Source organism: Camelina sativa, chromosome 12 (genome assembly GCF_030686135.1).
Source record: "Camelina sativa cultivar CO46 ecotype springtype chromosome 12, ASM3068613v1".
NCBI lineage: Eukaryota > Viridiplantae > Streptophyta > Magnoliopsida > Brassicales > Brassicaceae > Camelina > Camelina sativa.
In genome coordinates this window covers 2676758-2695857 of record NC_141891.1, presented here as the reverse complement: position 1 = coordinate 2695857, position 19100 = coordinate 2676758, and the positions used below count along the sequence as shown (strand labels likewise).

The following is a 19100-nucleotide window of genomic DNA, read 5'->3' as shown; positions in this document are numbered from 1 at the left end:
CAGTTCTTCTTCTTCTATGAAAACCAAATTCTGGTTTGGTCCGGGTCAATGTGGCTTAAATTTTGAATTGAACCAGTTTATGATGCTATAAGTGAAGCTAGGCAAACCAAAATAGAAGAAATGTAACATTCTTAATAGAGTTTCACTAATTTATTTATACATACATATATATGATATATACAAAATACAAGCCTTAAATCTGAATTCCATCCTCATATAATCTAATCTCATTTCTCCAATTTTTTTCTTTTGGCATATCAATCATCAATTTTAAGAATTAATAAAACATGGAAACATCTATCAATTTGTGGCTGTGTAAACGAATAGCAATCAACTCTCAACCGTGATGGACATTCTTGTTTGCCATTGAAGCTTTCTCGGTCAGTCTTTCCTGGTTTGATCTGTGTTCCTGTAAGAAACATACAACTTTTAAAATCAGTTAACTGCATAAAGACTTAAAATCTGCTTTTAGCATTCTTGATACTTACAGGACGGAAAGGGAAATCTTCAGCTTCAAGCATGTGAATGATTTGTCCCATCTTTGGTCGTTTACTAGCATCAAGGTCTATGCAACGCAAACAAACAAGCAAAGCTCTTTTCAAAGCTCTTGGAGGTGGTGAGGTCTTGATTTTAGGGTCTATAATTTCTTCTCCACGTCTACTTGCAACCATTCCTTTGAACCAATCCACTAAGTTCATCTGCAAAATGTTTCAACAAACAAATTTTTGCATATGTTCTTGGGAGGATTATTAGTCAAAAGTTCTCAATATTAATGTATGAGGAGATTACTACCTCGCCAGGCGGTCTTGAATAATCGACAGGACTTCTTCCTGTAATCATCTCCATGAGCAAAACACCGAAACTGTAGACATCACTACACTCATTGAGCATACCAGTACTTGCATATTCCGGTGATACATATCTGTAGGGTTTTTTCACAAAAGAATGCAAAGAAATATTAGTGTGAAGTCACAATCTGCGTTTCGTAATTGAAAGAAGAGAGGGTATATATATATACCCAAAAGTTCCCATAACACGAGTTGTCACATAGCTGATTTCAGATCCTAATAACTTGGCCAAACCAAAATCAGACACTTTCGCGTTCCATTTCCTATCGAGCAAGATGTTACTAGATTTCACATCACGGTGCACAACCTTAGGTTCAAGCCCTTCATGTAAATAGGCTAATCTGTTCATCAAAAGAAATGGTTTTAAGTAAATAGAATGCAAGTAGAAAAGAGGAAGAAAGAACAAAAGAAACTGCACCCTTTTGCTGTTCCAATGGCAATCTTCATACGGATATCCCACGTCAGAGGACTAACCGGACCTACATCACCGTGCAGCCACTGCTCCAAGTTTCCATTATCAATATATTCATACACAAGCATCCTAAATCAAGAACAAAGAAAGAAGTAAATTTTTTGTTAGATTAAATACAAACTGGAGTTTACTACTACTAATTCATTTGAGTTGGTATGTGATTTGGCACCTTTGAACACTGTCAGCACAATATCCCATCAGACCAACCAAGTTCTTATGTCTTACTTTCCCAATAGCTTCTACTTCAACTTTGAACTCTTTCTCTGCTTGGCCCCTGAAGAGAGTTATGTTTTACCATCAATTTAGCAAATTCATTTTATTATATCTAAAATCTTTTAAAATGTTTACTACTATAAAACAATACTGTGAGAGAGTAAACAAGAAGCCAAAAAAAGTTCCATCTATGGCTCCTCTCAGAACCAAAACAATTATTATATTTCTTTTTTAAAATAGCATCAAACTTGCAGTGGTTGTCCTGCAACCAACAACCAGAATCTGCTCAACCTAACAATCAATATAATAGATTTCTGCAATCTTGCTACCTAAACAGAAGATTTAAGTCATAAAATCAACCCATGGACCTACGGCTAAATCATACAAATTCAAAGTCATATACCCAGTGAGAGACCATCTCATCATCTAAAAAAGGTAACAACTAAAACAAAAGAGGTCAAAAGAAAAGGAAAAGATTAAAGAAAGCATTAGTAGAGAATAAAGAACAAAGCACAGCTAATTAATTTTTTCCTTTTGTTTTACTCTTTTAGCTTCACTACACCTACCTAAAAGAAACCAGAAATTATATAGTTCAATGGTCGGAAATATATTCTCTGAAATGCCTCTGAAACTAAGGAAACACTGTAATTTAGATATACTGAAGTTACTAATTCAGGAGATAAAATGTGTTACATCACTGAAAGTCAAACTCTCAAATTATTAATCCGGAGAATGTGTTATATAATTAAAACACTTGTCGGAGATATACTAAAAAATCAAAGTTTCACCATTTTCTTGGGGTGGAAACGAGCGAAGAAGACAACAATTAAAGCAATTTAAAAAAAAAAACCATAAGTACCAATGGAGCCTTGACCCAAGAATCACGGAGTCCGTGAAATGAAGTAAATGAAAAAAATTTGTCAGACATGAGGAATGAATAATTTAATGTTATGTACCACCAGAGAGAGAGAGATAAGATCCAAATTTCAAAAATCTGAACTTTTTTTTTTCAAAAATGATCTAATCTGAAATTAGTAAAACAAAACTAATACTTACTTGTTGTTAAGGAGGTTCTTGACGGCGGCGACAGAACCGTCAGAGAAATCAGCTCTATAAACAACACCGTAACCACCTTCACCGATCACGTTCTCATCAGAAAAGCCACGCGTAGCAATCTCCAGATCTTTTAAGCTATACCATCTTCCCCATCCCATCACCTCGGAACCAACGTCACCACCGCTCGAAGCCACCGACAAAGTGTCAAACCCACCACTCGTACTAGTCGTCGTCGCTTCTTTGCTCGATTCGGGAACCACGACGTTTCCGATCTTACCCTTTGATTCGTCGGAGGAGTTTATAATAAACTTACCGACCGTCGTCGTCTTTTTGATCTCCGATATCTCCTTGGAGACTAGCGGGATCGAGCCGGAGCTGTGTTTCACACGCATTCTACGAGCGCGTGAGACTCGGTTCAAACAGACGAAGAGGAAGATGAGGACTGAGATCAAGAGTACGAAAACAGAACATATCGCGATGACTATGTAGATGTTTAGTCCCAATATGGAAGGTAACTTTGTGGAAGAGGAGGACTTGTGAGAAGAACCAGAGTCCGACATCGCGAACAACAAAGACTAAACTAAACTCTTCTCTTGGTGTAATAATAGTTTGGTTCTTTCTTCTCAAACAAAAACAAAAATAAAGTTTTGGAGATTGTTGGAAGAAGAAAGAGAAACGTTAGGAGAAAAAAAACAAAAGAGGATGATGACGATAATAAAATGAGAGAGACAAGACATAAGAAGAGAACTCATCAAGTCTCAACGGGTAGAAAACTGAGAGTGTGTTTTTTATATTAAGGCTTGCGTTTAGCGGTTTATTACAATATTGCCACGGAACGAGAGTATTTAATGTCTAGTTGTTTAATGATAGTCTTTATTGAAATAGAGAATTTGTTGTTTAATAACTATATTAATTTGGTTTTTATTGAAATAGAGAATTTGTGATCTGTAATTAATAGCTGGAATTTGCATTAAATCATACGCCGTTGGTAATCGAAATCGATTAAATAATAATTTTAGCATATATAATGTTGGTGTTCCCGACATGCTATTGGACAATAATACTATACCTTTCTTCTCTTTGGAATCTTAAAAAAAGAAATTATCTTACTATATTAATTGAGAAGTACAAATACGAAACAAACCTTAAATGTGTAAAAAATTACATTCAATTGTCATTAGAAAACTTAATTAAAATTAATAAATTAATTAAATAAATATAATCAATTTAAAAAACGAAAATTGAGGATACTTTAAATAAAATAAATTGTAAAAAAGTAACAAAAAATCTTTTATAATCAAAACTAATCTGTATTAAAAAAAAAATTACAATTAAGATTTTAAAAATCTAATCAAATAAAATCTACAACTACAAATTTTATCCTACTATATTAATTGAGAAGTACAAATATGAAACTAACCTTAAAATATGTAAAAATTACATTCAATTGCCATTAAAAACCTTAATTAAGATTAATTAATTAAATAAATATGAATAATTAAAAATGAAAATCGGGGACACATCAAATAAAATAAATTGTAGAAAAGTAAAAAAAATCTATCCGAATCAAAATTAATTCATACTTAAAAAGTTAACAGGTAAGATTTTAAAAACCAAACCGAATAAAATATACAGCTACAAATTTTATCAAAAAAATATTCCACCACAGGTTAAAATTATTACAAACAAAAAAAGAAGCCACATAAAATAACAATGAATATTGGTTTCAAAGAGACATTTTAGAACTTTTACTAGCTATAATTAGTTGCTCTTTTTTACATGTTAGTAAGAATTGTGTTTAGTTGACAAAAGTTTAAACAATTTTATTTATTACATATAACTTTTTTATTGACAGGTTTTCAATAAACAATTTAAAAATACAAAAATTATAATATAAGTAAACTAAATTTTTAATCACAAACTATTATAAATAACACTATAATAAAATAAAGTATTACAAAGTTTTATTAAAAAAATGTTCAGTCCGCGGTTCTCCGCGGGTTAGTATTTAGTAGTATAGTAATAGAGTAGTAGTGTGTATTTTTAAATACAGATCCAGTGATTTTTGCTAAACAATTGGGCCTTACCTATGTCTCTATTTCCAAGTCCATATTATCCGTTAAGATACATTTTTTCCCTATAAAATTTTGCATATAAATGTTGGTGCTCCCGACATGCTCCTATTAGACAAAATAATACTATACCTAGTGTGTTACTAACTCTGTTTTATTTTCTCCTTTAAGTTTAAAATTGTATAGCCTTATATGCCTCAGAGTCTTGCAGTATTGTGCTTAGTTCTTGAGATTTAGTTTGATTTACGGTTTAATTGAAAAATTAAATGTTAAAGTGAAATCTAACTGAAATTAACTTTACCAGCAGCATTGTTTGGTAACTTTGGTTAATGGTTCTCTTTGGGCCTTCATATTCTATTGGCCCGTGGACTATATAATTTGGCCCCTATTCAAGAAGTTGCAACGCTCAATACACGTCATAATACATACGTGTCTAATTCTGGTTGGCTAATGCTTCACCGCCTTAACTTCCTCGTGACCGAGTCGTCCTCATCGATATAAAACTCTCTATTTAACACCCGACGACCTCTTCATCTCTTTCACAATTCAGCTTCCAATTTCTCTAAACCCTAATAATCATCAATCGTTGGTCAAGGTAAAAAACTTCTCCTCTCTAATACGATTTACTTATTTCTTCCGATCGCAATCGAGTCTCTGTTTTTCGAATTTGGTTAGGTTTGAGTTTCACCGATAGATCTCTCTTGTGTTAATCCTCGATTAGGGTTCGTGTTTTTTTTTTCCCCCAAATCGATTTACTTCTCTTTGAATTTAATCCGATTTTCTCAAAGAAATTGAGTTTTGTATCGATTGATAACGTGTTAATTCTATCTAGGTTTGATAAATCTGATTCGTGTTTTGGATTTGATCTGGGTATTTATCAATCTCTGTTTTTGAAATGCAGATGCAAATCTTCGTTAAGACTCTCACCGGAAAGACGATCACCCTCGAGGTGGAAAGCTCTGACACCATCGACAACGTCAAAGCCAAGATCCAGGACAAGGAAGGTATCCCTCCGGATCAGCAAAGGCTTATCTTTGCCGGTAAGCAGCTAGAAGACGGCAGGACCTTGGCTGACTACAACATCCAGAAGGAGTCTACTCTTCACTTGGTCCTCAGGCTTCGTGGTGGTATGCAGATCTTCGTCAAGACGCTGACTGGAAAGACCATTACTTTGGAGGTGGAGAGCTCTGACACCATCGACAACGTTAAGGCCAAGATCCAAGATAAAGAGGGTATCCCACCGGACCAGCAGAGGTTGATCTTTGCCGGAAAGCAACTGGAGGATGGCAGGACTTTGGCTGATTACAACATCCAGAAGGAGTCGACCCTTCATCTTGTTCTGAGGCTCCGTGGTGGTATGCAAATCTTCGTCAAGACTTTGACTGGAAAGACTATCACTTTGGAGGTGGAGAGCTCTGACACCATAGACAATGTCAAAGCTAAAATCCAAGACAAGGAGGGTATCCCACCAGACCAGCAGAGGTTGATCTTTGCCGGTAAGCAACTCGAGGACGGCAGGACTTTAGCTGACTACAACATTCAGAAGGAGTCTACACTTCACTTGGTCTTGCGTCTCCGTGGAGGTATGCAGATTTTCGTCAAGACTCTCACAGGGAAGACCATCACCCTCGAGGTTGAGAGCTCCGACACCATTGACAACGTGAAGGCTAAGATCCAGGACAAGGAAGGGATCCCTCCGGACCAGCAGAGGTTGATCTTCGCTGGAAAGCAGCTCGAGGATGGACGCACATTGGCTGACTACAACATCCAGAAGGAGTCGACCCTTCACTTGGTGTTAAGGCTTCGTGGTGGTATGCAGATTTTCGTTAAGACTTTGACCGGGAAGACCATCACACTGGAGGTTGAGAGCTCCGACACCATTGACAATGTGAAGGCTAAGATTCAGGACAAGGAAGGTATCCCTCCGGACCAGCAGCGTCTCATCTTCGCTGGAAAGCAGCTCGAGGATGGTCGCACTTTGGCTGACTACAACATTCAGAAGGAATCGACCCTTCACTTGGTCCTCCGTCTCCGTGGTGGTTTCTAATCTCTGTTATGGTTACTTTGTAAGTTTCTTTAACAACTTGTGCTTTGGGGCCTTGTAAAGCCCCCAACTAAAAATAATTCGATGAACTATTGTGTCTTTTCTTTTATCTCTCTTTCGTATCATGATTGGAATTAATATCATTCAGTTCTCTTTATCCTCGTTTGTTTGATAAGAACATTGAAAAGTTGCTTCTGCTCTACAAGCTGGTTCTAAGCTCTGCAAAATTTAGTACAGTTCTGATGGTTTCCTCAAGTCAAGTTGTGTTGGTAAGCACCGAGTGTCCTCAGTAAACGTGTTTAGCTTTTAGGTTCCAAGGATGGTTATTAGGTGAAAAGTGTCTGAGACATGAGATGACACCGTCATATTGAGTTTGTCGATACGCTGCTTTCAGATTTAATTGAAGGAGATATTAACCCTAGTTATAATTTTAATTGATGATCACAAGGATGTTCTTCCCAAAACGTGATAGTGATCTATTGGGTTATGCAAACATTAAAGTACAGTCTCTGAAATGAGACTAAAAGAACGCAAAAGGAGTTTGAGAAAATTTCCTACAAAGATAACACAAATTAATAATAATGGTCATCCATTTTGGATTAAAATAACACAAAGAATTTTGGATCAAAATGTCATATATCTGCTAGAGCAACAACCCTTCATAGTCTCCAAGTTCCCCGAATAATACGCATTGACAGAATAAACAAATATACCCTTCATTTGCAGCCTATATAACAGCAAACTCGTCAGTAAAATTGAACATTCAAAACTGAGACTTATGACTTAAGCATAAAATTAACAAAGAGCAACAGTCAAGCTACAGAATCATAATATATTTTTAGTTTATAGGGAAAGCCAACAATCATAAGTGAAAGGTAAGAACGTTATTGGTATAGTACTAATACACAGTACTGTAATTCTTAGTATAAATACAGATCCAGTGATTTTTACTAAATTGACTTTAGGTCCACTGGAGAAACTAAAAAACAATTGGGCCCTAGCCCATTCTTATTTTTACCTCCATATCCTCTCAATTAAAATACCTTTTCCTATAAATTTAGAAAAACAGAAACCAATTCAAAAAAAATCTACTCTTCTCTATTTCTCCATAAAAACCAAAAAAAACTTATTCACTCTTGCTCATTACGTCTCCCATTAGTTGGCCAATGCACATGATGCCAAAATACATTAATGGCGACTTGTTTCTGTTTTTTAGTTATATCAAACTCCACCCAACCAGGAGAAAAGTTAATGGTGTTTCTGTCCCTATAAACACAATACATTCCCCTTACGATATTTCTTCCTCTTCATCTCTCTCTCAGTGTCTATATATACGCGCACACACACCCAGCTTCAGTTTCTTACAAGCATCAGCAACAAGTTTCCATGAACTCCCGAAACTACGTCAAGCTTGGTTATCACTACCTGATTACTCACTTCTTGAAGCTCATGCTCGTCCCTCCTGTAATGGCGGTTTTGTTCACGAACGTCTCCTTATTAACTCTAAACCAGCTCCAGCTCCAGCTCCAATACAACCTCGTCGGAGTCATCTCCCTCATCACATTCGCCATATTCGGATGCACAGTCTTCTTCATGTCACGACCTAGATCTGTTTACCTTGTCGATTACTCCTGCTACTTACCACCGTCTGATCAAAAAGTTAGCTACCAAAAATTCATGAACAACTCAAGTTTGATTCAAGATTTCAGCGAGTCGTCGCTTGAGTTCCAACGAAAGATCTTGGTTCGATCCGGTCTCGGAGAAGAGACTTATTTACCGGAGTCTATTCACTGCACCCCGCCACGTCCAACTATGGCCGCTGCGCGTGAGGAAGCAGAGCAGGTAATCTTCGGTGCACTCGATAACCTCTTCGAGAATACCAAAATCAATCCTAGAGAGATTGGTGTTCTTGTTGTGAACTGTAGTTTGTTTAACCCTACGCCTTCTTTATCGGCCATGATTGTTAACAAGTATAAACTTAGAGGAAACGTCAAGAGCTTTAACCTAGGTGGGATGGGATGTAGTGCTGGTGTTATCGCCGTTGATCTCGCTAGTGACATGTTACAGATCCTTAGGAACACTTTTGCTCTTGTGGTTAGTACTGAGAACATTACTCAGAATTGGTATTTTGGTAACAAGAAAGCAATGTTGATCCCTAATTGCTTGTTTAGAGTTGGTGGCTCCGCGGTTCTGCTTTCGAACAAGCCTTTGGATCGAAAACGGTCCAAGTATAAGCTTGTTCATACGGTAAGGACTCATAAAGGATCTGATGAGAAAGCATTCAGTTGTGTGTACCAAGAACAAGACGAGTGTTTAAAAACCGGAGTTTCTTTGTCGAAAGATCTTATGGCTATAGCCGGAGAAGCTTTAAAGACGAACATCACCACTTTGGGTCCTCTGGTTCTTCCTATAAGCGAGCAGATCCTCTTCTTTGCGACTTTTGTTGCTAAGAGATTGTTCAATGCCAAGAAGCAGAAGCCTTACATACCAGATTTCAAACTTGCGTTTGATCATTTCTGTATTCACGCGGGAGGTAGAGCCGTGATCGATGAACTAGAGAAGAGCTTAAAGCTATCGCCAATACATGTCGAGGCGTCTAGAATGACATTGCATAGATTTGGAAACACTTCCTCGAGCTCGATATGGTATGAATTGGCTTACACGGAAGCTAAAGGAAGAATGAGGAAAGGGAACAGAGTTTGGCAGATTGCTTTTGGAAGCGGGTTTAAGTGTAACAGCGCGGTTTGGATGGCTCTCCGCGATGTCGAGCCCTCGTTTAAAATCCTTGGGAACATTGCATCGATAGATATCCGGTTAAGATCGATCTTTGAACTCGTAAGAACGGTGGATTGGTCCGGAAACATGGTTAGTCCTCCATGTACCAAAAAAGAAAGTGAACTTATATCTCTAGTTCTTTACTAAGGGGTCAAGAAATCAGTTGAAGGTTAATGTATGTTTATATATGTTGTGTATAAAGGTAACCCTTAAATGACCAAGACTGTTGACCTATTAAAATTTAAAATTTAAGTTCTCTCGAAAAATTAAATCGTTTGTAAAATAAAAATTGTGAGTTAGAAAAATCAAAACAATTTACTTACCTACAAGAACCTTAAAATTAAACTTAAGTATTAAATTTTGAATACATGAAAAAATGTTAAACTTATGACACCAAAATTTACGAACTCTGAGGACGGAAATGCTTAATTCAGTTTGTTTGTTTTTTTGTTTTGTAAATCAATCTGGTTTGTTTTCAATGTATCTAAACTAAAGTCGGGTTATGACACCAACACCAAGCTTATGGAGACAGGATGTTAAGTCGGGTTAGTCATCAAGGTATTCAAATAAGTAATAACTTTTAAGTTTTAGAACTTTTTTGTCAGTAAAATATTTTGTATAATAAAAAAGTTTAGTTAAAACATTAAAACAGTTTTTACTGAAAATATTATTTGTGAAAAAACTTCTTTTAAGTGTTAAATTTAGAACACGTAAAAACATGTTAGACTTATGACACCAAGCTTATAGACCCGAAAAGGAAACTGTGATTGTTTCCTTTTCCCCACGAGTTCTAAGTTGTTTCCTTTACTTATTTGGGTTGCAACCAATATAAAAAGAAAGAAAAATGGAAATTTATCACAAAAAGGAGAGTCGAGATCTCTAGAGTTACATTCATATGTGCTAGTGTCTGACCTTTTGCCTTAATTTATAGGCACTAATAAAAAAACTACCAAAAAAAAAATTGAAGAAGAACAAAAGGTTAAACAATCACTGGATCAGTGTGCTCATGGTGTTCCAGGTCCAAAACATGTGTCACGAGATTAAAAAAGAGAGAAACACAACTGAAACTATTCACCAAGATCACAACTATATATATAAAGGACTTATAAAAAATCAATTTGAAAGTGGTTAAACTAAACGATTATAAGTGTGATTGCACTTACCCCCTTATAGGTTTGGTGAATCTTATTAGAGATAACTTATTTTTAAGATAGTTGCAATTAAAAAAAAAAAAAAATTGTCCGGATAGTTTGATGCAATTAATGAGTGTTCTATATGGTCTGATTCTTAATATTTATGCAAATATTATAGTATTTCAAAGTATTTGGCCTTAACTGACAGACTTTGCAAATAAAACTCATTCCCGAGAAACATTCATCCCATAATTGGTATTTAGTCAGAGGCTAATCGACTATGGCCTTTCAGCCAATCAAAGCTACGAACACGAATCCCCCTAAAACATCCTCAAGTATTTATTTAATACATCGTATTGAGCACCACTCATAAACTAATTCCATACATTTATCATACTGTTTATTTGTAATAATAAAAGCAGCAACATATTGTAGTTTGTAGGCAATAAGAAACAAAACAAAACATTTTTTTTTCTCTCCAAATTTTCAAAATTGGAAAACGAAACTTGGACCTTCAATACTTATATATTATATTTGCAATATAAAATTGCAGAGTGGACTATTTCCCTTATTTTGGCAACTTTCAGTGGACTAGTAATTTATTTCAATGTGTATGCTTGCATGAGTGTGAATATACACATGTCTATATGCATGCCTGCAAATCGTAACGGACCACAAAAAAGGATCCATACAAATATACCTCTCAACGGCTCCTCTCTATTATGCTCTCCGACACAAACTGAGAAATGACGTCCGTTAACGCAAAGCTCCTTTACCATTACGTCCTAACCAACTTTTTCAACCTTTGCTTGTTTCCGTTAACGGCGTTACTTGCCGGAAAAGCCTCTACGCTTACCACAAACGATCTCTACCACTTCTATTCCCATCTCCAACACAACCTTGTAACCGTAATTTTACTCTTTGCTTTCTCCTCTTTCGGTTTGGTTCTCTACGTTGTAACCCGGCGCAGACCGGTTTACCTCGTTGACTACTCGTGCTACCTTCCACCACCGCATCTCAAAGTTAGTGTTTCTAAGGTCATGGATATTTTCTACCAAATAAGAAAAGCTGATACCTCACGAAACGTGGCATGCGATGATCCATCCTCGCTTGATTTCCTGAGGAAGATTCAAGAACGTTCAGGTCTAGGTGATGAAACCTACAGTCCCCCGGGACTCATTCACGTGCCCCCACAAAAGACTTTTGCAGCTTCACGTGAAGAGACAGAGCAGGTAATCATCGGTGCGTTAGAAAAGTTATTCGAGAACACCAAAGTTAACCCTAGAGAGATTGGTATACTTGTGGTCAACTCAAGCATGTTTAATCCAACTCCTTCGCTATCTGCGATGGTCGTTAACACTTTCAAGCTCCGAAGCAACATCAAAAGCTTTAGTCTCGGAGGAATGGGTTGTAGTGCTGGTGTCATCGCCATTGATCTTGCAAAGGACTTGTTGCATGTTCATAAACACACTTATGCACTTGTGGTGAGCACTGAGAACATCACTCAAGGCATTTATGCTGGCGAAAATAGATCCATGATGGTTAGCAATTGCTTGTTTCGTGTTGGTGGGGCAGCGATTTTGCTATCCAACAAGCCGGGAGATCGGAGACGGTCCAAGTACAAGCTATGTCACACGGTTCGGACTCATACCGGAGCTGATGACAAGTCTTTTCGATGTGTGCAACAAGGAGACGATGAGAGCGGTAAAATCGGAGTTTGTCTGTCAAAGGACATAACAGTTGTTGCGGGGACAGCGCTTAAGAAAAACATAGCAACGTTAGGTCCGTTGATTCTTCCTTTAAGCGAAAAGTTTCTGTTCTTAGTTACCTTCATCGCCAAGAAACTTTTGAAGGACAAGATCAAGCACTATTACGTCCCGGATTTCAAGCTTGCTATTGACCATTTCTGTATTCATGCCGGAGGCAGAGCCGTAATCGATGTGCTTGAGAAGAGCTTAGGACTATCGCCAATCGATGTGGAGGCATCTAGATCAACGTTACATAGATTTGGGAATACTTCGTCTAGCTCAATTTGGTATGAATTGGCATACATAGAAGCAAAAGGAAGGATGAAGAAAGGGAATAGAGCTTGGCAGATTGCTTTAGGGTCAGGGTTTAAGTGTAACAGTGCGGTTTGGGTGGCTCTATGCAATGTCAAGGCTTCCGCGAATAGTCCTTGGGAACATTGCATCGATAGATATCCGGTTCAAATTGATTCTGATTCATCAAAATCAGAGACTCATGTCAAAAACGGTCGGACCTAATTCATCTATCTGAGTGTTAACCATTTACTGTTTTTTATTTTTCTTTCCTTCTTTCTTTTATTGGTTATGATTTGATAATGTTTAATGATGTTCTTTCTCTCTTTTTCGTTATAAACTTATATAAATAAAGAAACACATGGGTGTTTTCATTCTTCTATTTAAGTAGTGGACCATTTTATAACCTAACTTATAACTCAATCATCATTTTTTTTTTTTCTGTTTTCAACTCTTCCAACCAATCAACGTTTTTTTCATACTAACATAATTATTAAAATGTGTTTAAAATTAAACATCTCTTTGGTGTTTCTAGAGGTTTTAGATTGTTTGCTCTGTTTGCCAAATGTTTTATTTTTTTCCCCTTCAGCTCTGTTTGCCACCTGTTATTGTTGGAAAAGTTACATTCCTGTTTTTGAGATTTAGATATATAAATGCATATTTGAATTGTTTAGGTATCAATATTAAAAAAAAAAAAAAGCAAGGAAGCCCATATAGTTCAATTGATAGTTGAATAAATGAAAAATGATATGTGTCACAGTGTCAGAGAGTTGGAGCAGTCCCCCATGAGCCTACATCAGAAAACAAAAAAAAATTCATACTACTATATTTTTTGGCTGAAGCTCACCTTATCTATCAGTTATGAGTTATGACATTAGTTACATTGCATATGTAATTCTCAAAAAATGCGGGCACAAACACATTGTCACAATTGATCCGATGAGCTTCCTTTTAAATTAGGTGTGTTTTTTTTTGCAACATGTAAATTATTTTGATATTATTATAGCTAATACTAATAACTATGACAGTAATTAAATTATAAGATATATATTTGCATAGAAAATAGAAATATATAAACATTTCTTCTTAGTAGTATAATTTTATAATATATATATATAAGAGAAGAGATGTAGGAATTGGGATCCCATCATGTAATCATGACCATTGGATATCTCCTCATTATTGTTCCATTCTCTACATTGATGATTTCTAGGAACTTCCCCATATGCAATTTTGTATAGACATATGTATAGATATGTCACTGTCATATAGTAACAACACTTACACACATATTTGTAACAACACTTAACACACATATTTGTATGATAAATATGTAATATAATATAATTATATCTCCAGATCGACACACCGAATCAAGTGTCAAAATCTACATACATGTCGACACATCTATATATATATGAATGTATTTATGAGCATATACATACAAGACGATGGGGAACCCACAAATTAGGTGTGTGACACGTACTTTTATAAGTGTATGCATCAATGCATGTATATTGTATAGTATTAGTATGATGATAGGGAAATAGCCTTCATCTTTCTATGGACTTAGTCCAAATTCATCACATCAAAAAGCAACGACCATTTCCTTTGTTTCTAACAACTTTACACCCTCCCCTTTTCTTATCTTACTAACTCCATATATCTGCTTAAAAAGCTTACTAATTAAAAAATTGGACTAAGCCGAAATTTTTTTTGGATTTTTATCCTACACTCGAGAAGAATTCATGTCCTCTGACCTAAATCAATCAGATAAAGGTTGTTCATATATAACTTAAAAATAAGAAAAAGTAGGATAAATGGAAATATTTGAGAATCTAAACAATGCCATACTTTAATGGAGAGGTCCTTTTCTCAGAAAATATTTGCTCACCGAAATCGGTGAAAGTGATCTAAGACTAAAACGAGCTTGTGAGTAATTTATGTGATGGGCCTTCTGCATAGAAAGGGCATGGCGATCACGTGGCATTCTCTCTCTCGCGTCGTCTCAGTATCAGCCTATCACAATATAGAGTAAGCCAATACAGCATGGCGATCAGACGCATGGATCGATCTGAATTAACAAGATTCATAATAAAAGCCTCTTGTCAGGTCTTGTGTAATAAATTCATGTGAACAGTGAGCGCATCGTTGCCAAATTAAGACCGGAGTAGGTAAAAATGTATTTTGTTACCCTTTTGAAGTGAAAATGTCTAGTGCACTCCAATCTAATAAGGTAATGGATTTCATTTGTTACCTAGCTTTCTATACGATCGATGCAGTGTTGTTACGCATTATCATGTAAAGAGTGTGTATATATGACAAACTTTAGAACCCCTTTTTTTCCTTCCATTGTGTTACAATAAACAACAGCACACGTGACGTTCACGTGCTCCTTTTAACGAAAGAAAAGTTTAGTAGAAACCTAAAAGAAGACACACACACACACACACCAATTCGAATAGACATCCCCGAGCTGAAGCTTATCCTTTCTTTAGTGAATCAAGATCCAATAGATATTATAATACATGCAGCATATATTATGTCACTCTGTTATTTTTTTTCAAAACACAATTATCTCGAAACATATAAAGTTTCCAGATTTGTACTAGGGCCTACCTTATTTGATGCGATGAATTTGGACTAAGTACATAGCTGATGTTTTTTTTTGCTATAAATATAAATAATCCTTTCCTCTTTCACCTTACCTTTACTCTGTTTCTTGTTCACTCTCTCTCTCTCTCTCTCGCACTGCAAGATTGTTTTTCTGAATCCAAAGAAGATGAATAGAGCTATAGAAGCTGATCTTTTGCTCAACTATAATACGGACATGTCGGTCTTAGAGAGACAAAGGGCTCATCTCAAGTACCTCAATCCAGGTTTTGATTCTCCTCTCGCCGGCTTCTTCTCCGATTCTTCGATGATTAACGGCGGCGTGATTGACGGCTTTCTTGGGACGGACGGTTTGAATCTTCCGATGATTTACGGAGATACGACTGTGGAAGGTGATCCAAGACTCTCTATCTCCCCGGAAACGATGATTGGGACTGGAAATTTCAAGAAAAGGAAGTTTGATACAGAGACCAAGGTTCGTATATATATGTAGCTCTGTTATTGAACTAAACAGATCTTACTTTGAGGTTTTACTTATCTGTTTCTGTCTTTTTTTTTTAGGATTGTGATGGGAAGAAGAAGAAGATAATGATGATGAACAGAGAAGATGAAGTAGAAGAAGAAGAAGATGAGAAGTCGAAACTAACAGAGCAAAACAATGGGAGCACAAGAAGCATCAAAAAGATGAAAAACAAAGCCAAGAAAGAAGAAAACAGTTACTCCAGCGATTCATCAAAAGTGACGATACAGAAAACGGATTATATTCATGTTCGTGCACGACGAGGCCAAGCCACTGATAGTCATAGCATAGCAGAACGAGTAAGAAAGACTTCATTCTGTTTAAGACAATGTTTTCTTTCTTTGTATCATTTGAGACTAATTGTTTTTAGTTATTAAAATTGTGTTATTATAGGTTAGAAGAGAAAAGATAAGCGAGAGGATGAAGTTTCTACAAGATTTGGTTCCTGGTTGCGACAAGATCACAGGCAAAGCAGGGATGCTTGATGAAATCATTAACTATGTTCAGTCACTCCAGAGACAAATTGAGGTATAGAGTTCATTTTCTAGTAATACAAAATACTGTCTCTCTTTAAGACTCTAATCTTGCATTAGTTTTGTAATTAATTTGTTACTCCTAACATATCTGATATTGTTTAAAACAGTTCTTATCGATGAAACTAGCAGTTGTGAATCCAAGGCCTGATTTCGATATGGATGACATTTTTGCCAAAGAGGTTAGTCATTTGATTTGTTTGTGTTTACATGGAATATTAAATTTTAAATGTTATGATTAGATGAGCTAAAAGTAAGCCATGTGAATTCATCATAAACCAGGTAGCCTCATCAACTCCAATGACAGTAGTGCCATCTCCTGAAATGGTTAATTCCGGTTATTCTCATGAAATGGTTAATTCCGGTTATTCTAATGAGATGGTTAGTTCCGGCTATCTTCATTTCAATCCAATGCAGCAAGTGGATACCACCAGTTCTGATCCACTGTCGTCATGCTTCAACGTACGTCACATTTTGGTTACTCTCTTTCATTGTGATCTAGTATCATTTAATTTAAGTATTTTTTGTTAAAGAAGTTGTTTGATTATGTCACAGAACGGCCAAGCTCCTTCGATGTGGGACTCTCATGTGCAGAATCTTTATGGCAGTTTAGGAGTCTGATTAAAGGTATAATCAATAGTGATATTTTTGCATATTTTTTGAGTTTATGCTATAAGAAAAGTTCAAATACCCTGACTATATTCAAAACTTACAGATACAAAATTTTAACTGTGCAGGTTCTCTGGACAAAGACACCTTATATGTTTCAAGTGGGAGGATTCAAAAATTGATATTATTCATCCGAAGAGATATAGAAAGAGCAAGCTTATACTAGCTGTTATTTGCTTATTTCACTAGAATGACTTAAGAATATTTGCCGCTCATTATTTTTATGTATCAAAAGAAATAGTGTATACAGTATTTGTCTATAATCATCTCACTAGTCTTTCCAATGTGTGTTCTCTTCTGTCATCCATAGGATTTTTTTTCTTTCCAATGTGTGGAAGATAAACGTTTTTTAACAAAGACAAAAAAATTCAAATAATAAAATCACTGACGGATAAGAAACAAAAATTCATAGTAAACTAAATGAAAAGTAATTAACAAAGCCTCTCGATTTTTTTTTTGTTTTAATGTCCGTAACTATATGTTGTGGTTGAAAACCAAAAAGTAAAAAGAAAAAAAAATCTATGTTTAATGCTTACCAAAACGATGTTGTGTCTGCTTGGCAAGTACGAGAACTCTGAGTGAGATGATTATAAGACCTATGACCAACCAAATGTTAAGATCGTCTCAGAGTAATACACAAACTTGCACTGAATGATCCATCTTTATTAATAGCTCAACCAATACGTTTTATAGTTTTACAACAGAAGCAAATAACTGAAACCCGAAAACAGAGGACACGAGCTTGACAGGCTCAACTAAGTCCTATTAAAACGCAAACTGAATTGACTCAAACAAACTAGTGAGACCACGTCTCTTATTGCTAACTAAAGCAAAGACTAAGACTCCAAAACGACACGACAAACTGAAAAACGACACAACAAACCTTCCTTTAAACTGAACCTTCCCAAGATTCAGTTCACAATGCTCATTCCAAACGCTTCATGGATCTTCTGAAAAGTGGCCAACTTCAATGGCTTTGTCATGATATCCGCAAGCTGCTCCTCCGTACTACAGTAATCCAACTTCAATGTTCCTTCTTTGGCCAAGTCTCTGAGAAAGTGATAACGCACCCTGATATGCTTGGACTTCCCATGTAATACAGCATTCTTTGACAACTTAATGGTAGAAGTGTTGTCGCAAAGTAACACCATTTCTTCATCTTGTTCATACCCGATCTCCTTCAAAACTCTTCCCATCCAAATGGCTTGACACGCACAAGCTGCTGCTGCAACATACTCAGCTTCGGTGGTGGATAAGGTGACAATAGGTTGCTTTCGTGAGGACCATGCCACTGCTCCTCCACTCATCAAGAAAACATACCCAGAAGTGCTTTTGCTATCGTCAATGTCTCCCGCATAGTCACTATCAGTGTACCCAATAAGCCCTGCTTCTCCTTCTCTCTTGTACCAAATCCCGTACTCCAATGTTCCTTTCAAGTAACGCATGATTCTTTTAACAGCTGCGAAGTGCACCAGAGTGGGATTCGCCATGAACCTGCTTATGAGACTCACTACAAACATCAAATCAGGACGTGTTGCAGTAAGATACATCAAGCTCCCCACCATTTGTTTGTACAGCGTCGAATCTACTTTCACACCAGCTTCATCACGACCAACTTTCTGTCCGGGAACCATTGGATTGCAAACTGGGTTGAAGTTTTGCATCCCAAACCTCTCGATCACCTCAGCTGCATACTTCTTTTGACAGATGAAGATACCATTCTCCTTCTGCATCACTTCTATTCCGAGAAAATACCTCATCTTCCCCAAATCAGTCATATCAAATTCCCTCTTCATGGATGTCTTAAACTCATCTAACATCTCATCATCATCACCAGTGAACATCATATCATCAACATAAACGCTAACAATCAGAATTTTACCTCCTCTACGCTTGATGTAGAGTGTTTGTTCACTGGAGCTGCTTTCGAAGCCTTCCTTGGTGAAATACGCCTCAATTCGACTGAACCATGCTCTAGGAGCTTGCTTAAGCCCATAGAGAGCTTTGTGTAGCTTGTATACCAGATGTTCCTTATCGGTTACCTCATAACCTTGTGGCTGCTTAATAAACACGTCTTCTTTGAGTTCACCATGCAGGAATGCTGATTTAACAT

The 19100-nt window shown here is 36.4% G+C and overlaps 4 protein-coding genes and 1 pseudogene across 5 annotated transcripts; 4 read left to right on the top strand and 1 right to left on the bottom strand.

Moving 5' to 3' along the window:
• Positions 1–112: 112 nt before the first annotated feature.
• LOC104729768 (putative receptor-like serine/threonine-protein kinase At4g34500) lies at positions 113–3352 on the bottom strand. Its single transcript, XM_010448767.3, has 7 exons — positions 2590–3352; positions 1490–1594; positions 1267–1389; positions 1019–1189; positions 793–922; positions 489–698; positions 113–409 (listed from the first exon to the last, which is right to left on the bottom strand). Exons 1-7 carry the CDS (start codon positions 3147–3149, stop codon positions 338–340), a joined length of 1371 nt encoding a protein of 456 aa, XP_010447069.2. The 5' UTR covers positions 3150–3352; the 3' UTR covers positions 113–337.
• Positions 3353–5108: 1756 nt separating this feature from the next.
• LOC104729767 (polyubiquitin) lies at positions 5109–6862 on the top strand. Of its 2 annotated transcripts, XM_010448766.3 has the most exons (2): positions 5109–5256; positions 5563–6862. In XM_010448766.3, exon 2 carries the CDS (start codon positions 5563–5565, stop codon positions 6706–6708), a length of 1146 nt encoding a protein of 381 aa, XP_010447068.1. In that variant the 5' UTR covers positions 5109–5256; the 3' UTR covers positions 6709–6862. The 2 variants fall into 2 exon arrangements, with proteins under 2 accessions (XP_010447068.1, XP_087335279.1); XM_087479153.1 differs by lacking the exon at positions 5109–5256 and having other exon boundaries at positions 5557–6862.
• Positions 6863–8054: 1192 nt separating this feature from the next.
• Positions 8055–9746, top strand: LOC104729765 (3-ketoacyl-CoA synthase 17 pseudogene; annotated as a pseudogene).
• Positions 9747–11298: 1552 nt separating this feature from the next.
• LOC104729764 (3-ketoacyl-CoA synthase 18) lies at positions 11299–13034 on the top strand. Its single transcript, XM_010448764.3, has one exon. The coding sequence runs from the start codon at positions 11360–11362 to the stop codon at positions 12875–12877; it is 1518 nt and encodes a 505-aa protein (XP_010447066.2). The 5' UTR covers positions 11299–11359; the 3' UTR covers positions 12878–13034.
• Positions 13035–15332: 2298 nt separating this feature from the next.
• On the top strand, positions 15333–17271 carry LOC104729763 (transcription factor bHLH63-like). The gene is made up of 7 exons (XM_010448763.3): positions 15333–15740; positions 15827–16084; positions 16179–16313; positions 16429–16500; positions 16601–16780; positions 16874–16945; positions 17056–17271. The coding sequence occupies exons 1-6, from the start codon at positions 15435–15437 to the stop codon at positions 16937–16939; spliced, it is 1017 nt and encodes a 338-aa protein (XP_010447065.1). The 5' UTR covers positions 15333–15434; the 3' UTR covers positions 16940–16945; positions 17056–17271.
• Positions 17272–19100: the final 1829 nt, after the last annotated feature.

Excerpts from the sequence above, each read along its gene's own strand:
- LOC104729768 (XM_010448767.3), bottom strand. The coding sequence starts at position 3,149 with ATGTCGGACTCTGGTTCTTCTCACAAGTCCTCCTCTTCCACAAAGTTA. Across the intron at positions 1,390-1,489 it reads TGTGCTGACAGTGTTCAAAG|GATGCTTGTGTATGAATATA; the intron begins GTGCCAAATCAC and ends TTCTTGATTTAG. Across the intron at positions 699-792 it reads ATTCAAGACCGCCTGGCGAG|ATGAACTTAGTGGATTGGTT; the intron begins GTAGTAATCTCC and ends AACATTTTGCAG.
- LOC104729767 (XM_087479153.1), top strand. The coding sequence starts at position 5,557 with ATGCAGATGCAAATCTTCGTTAAGACTCTCACCGGAAAGACGATCACC.
- LOC104729764 (XM_010448764.3), top strand. The coding sequence starts at position 11,360 with ATGACGTCCGTTAACGCAAAGCTCCTTTACCATTACGTCCTAACCAAC.
- LOC104729763 (XM_010448763.3), top strand. The coding sequence starts at position 15,435 with ATGAATAGAGCTATAGAAGCTGATCTTTTGCTCAACTATAATACGGAC. Across the intron at positions 16,085-16,178 it reads GTCATAGCATAGCAGAACGA|GTTAGAAGAGAAAAGATAAG; the intron begins GTAAGAAAGACT and ends GTGTTATTATAG. Across the intron at positions 16,314-16,428 it reads CACTCCAGAGACAAATTGAG|TTCTTATCGATGAAACTAGC; the intron begins GTATAGAGTTCA and ends TGTTTAAAACAG.